The sequence below is a fragment of the Helobdella robusta genome (genome assembly GCF_000326865.2).
Source record: "Helobdella robusta unplaced genomic scaffold HELROscaffold_175, whole genome shotgun sequence".
Taxonomy (NCBI): domain Eukaryota; kingdom Metazoa; phylum Annelida; class Clitellata; order Rhynchobdellida; family Glossiphoniidae; genus Helobdella; species Helobdella robusta.
In genome coordinates this window covers 11,793-13,854 of record NW_008703960.1, presented here as the reverse complement: position 1 = coordinate 13,854, position 2,062 = coordinate 11,793, and the positions used below count along the sequence as shown (strand labels likewise).

The following is a 2,062-nucleotide window of genomic DNA, read 5'->3' as shown; positions in this document are numbered from 1 at the left end:
ATATGTTTGCAATTCAGCATGCGGGGGACTGCCATTGACAGAATATTGCGGAGGACCCTCAAGCAACAACATCTATTCACGTTGGCACTTTTTATTTTAGTTGTTTTTAAATTTTTGACATTGAGAAATCAAACAAACTATTAATCTCTTCAAGATTATAAAATATTTAATAACTCAATTGTTACCGTCAACCAATCAGTTTGCAACAAACTCGGGACAAGACAAAGCTGCTCACAAGTCCACCATTGTACCACTCCAAACAGTCTGACACCAGATATGACGTGTAATCCGTCAAGTTGTCTGCCTGGATGGTATGGACCTGCCTGTGATCTGAGAAGTAATTGTCAAAAAATTACTACTGCAGTTATTTAGTAGGAAGACTTTTAAATAATTTTTAGGCGAGCTTATTACTAAATTTTTATAGAATTTATTTTCGGAAAATTGAAGATTGCAACGTCAACAACGGTGATTGTGGCATCCACCCATGCTCCTCATTCCAAATTGGATCGACCGTCATGACGGAATGCGTTTGTAGGATTGGCTACATGAAATATTTCTACAACGATTACTGTCAGCTGGGTATGGAACTTTAAACATTTGCAAATATTTTGGAAATAAGTTCCGTCCAATTTAATTTTTTCACAGTCAACAATGTGTGCAATGTTTTTCCAAACTTATGCAACAACACGATTTCCAGTTGTATAGTTGTGGGTGGAGACTACTTATGCAACTGCACAACTGGCTACCAACATCCAACTAATAGTTCGAATAACAACACCATCTGCATAGGTTGAACATATTTTTGAACTCTCAATCATAAAAAAATTTTATTGCAAAATCAATAAAAATGAAACGTATTTAGATATCGACGAATGTGCAACTTCAAATCCATGCAATTCAACAAATGAATACTGCCTTAACACTATTGGTTCATATCAGTGCTTGTGTCGACCTGGTTATCAACTGATTAGTAGTTCTTGCCAAGGTAAAATATTTTTCAACTTACTATTATAAATTTATAAAATTATTTAAAAAAAATTTTGATAAAATAATAATGAAAATAGAACAAGAGTAAAAAATATTTGTTCAGGTTAACAATTTCGATAAATATTTTTTATTTCATGAGTTTTTCAGACCTCGAAATATTTCTGTTACATAACGAACAATTTCATGACAATAGCAATCTTAAAAACTCACAGACGTCAACGAGTGTTTGAACGTCGGGACGAATGTTTGCGATGCTCAAACTTCAACGTGCGTCAACCAGATTGGGACGTACAGTTGCTCGTGCTTCAAGGGCTTCGCCAATAAAAACAAGTGGACCTGTGAAGGTCGTGACTTTATTTGAAATAAATTTGAAGTTTTTTCAAAATTTTTTTTAAATTTTTACGGCGACATAAATCTACTAGATTCAGAAATATTTTTATTCATCGGTTTCATTTTTTATAGAACTATTAAACTTTAATGTATTTTCAGTAAAGGAAGTGTAATGTAAAATGGTACAACTTAATTTTTATTAAAAATTCACCCAAAATGGCAAATCAAAACACATTATTTTCTCAACCCAATATGAATATTCACCTGCAACATACCACACAGACCTGGACGAATGCCTGACAGACACTCACTCCTGTAACTCATCCACTTCTTCCTGCGTAAACAATGTTGGCACTTACAGCTGTTTGTGTAACAGTGGCTACTTTAACAAAGATCAACACACTTGTGAAGGTAGTAAATCATTTGTTGCTGTAATTTGAATAGTGTCTGTCTTTTAATGACTTTTTTTGATGAAACTTTTGACAGTTTTGGACAGAGATTACTTTAAATTTCAGCCAAATCACTTCAACCCAATATCAGAGTTATTAAACTAATATTTATTTCATCTATTATCATTCATTAATTCACGACAAAAACCAAATTTTTAGTCTCTCAAGAAAAAAGTGTTCTATTCGCATTCATCGCCATCTTCAGCGCCGTTCTTTTGACGCTGATTGGATTCTTCTCATACTGCACTGCTTCCAACCAGTTCAAATATGCACCTCTCAATAGAGAAATTGCCTGA

General features: G+C 33.8%; 1 protein-coding gene across 1 annotated transcript in view; it reads left to right on the top strand.

Annotated features, from left to right (window-relative positions):
- HELRODRAFT_184132 (hypothetical protein) overlaps positions 1 to 2,062 on the top strand; it is a gene marked incomplete at both ends in the record, with an annotated part of 3,905 nt that extends 1,843 nt beyond the window's left edge. The window contains 7 exons of the mRNA XM_009016202.1: positions 200 to 262; positions 399 to 579; positions 646 to 789; positions 863 to 985; positions 1,200 to 1,331; positions 1,600 to 1,728; positions 1,926 to 2,062. Of these exons, the coding sequence (XP_009014450.1) occupies positions 200 to 262; positions 399 to 579; positions 646 to 789; positions 863 to 985; positions 1,200 to 1,331; positions 1,600 to 1,728; positions 1,926 to 2,062 (909 nt within the window). The remainder of the gene's footprint in view (positions 1 to 199; positions 263 to 398; positions 580 to 645; positions 790 to 862; positions 986 to 1,199; positions 1,332 to 1,599; positions 1,729 to 1,925) is intronic.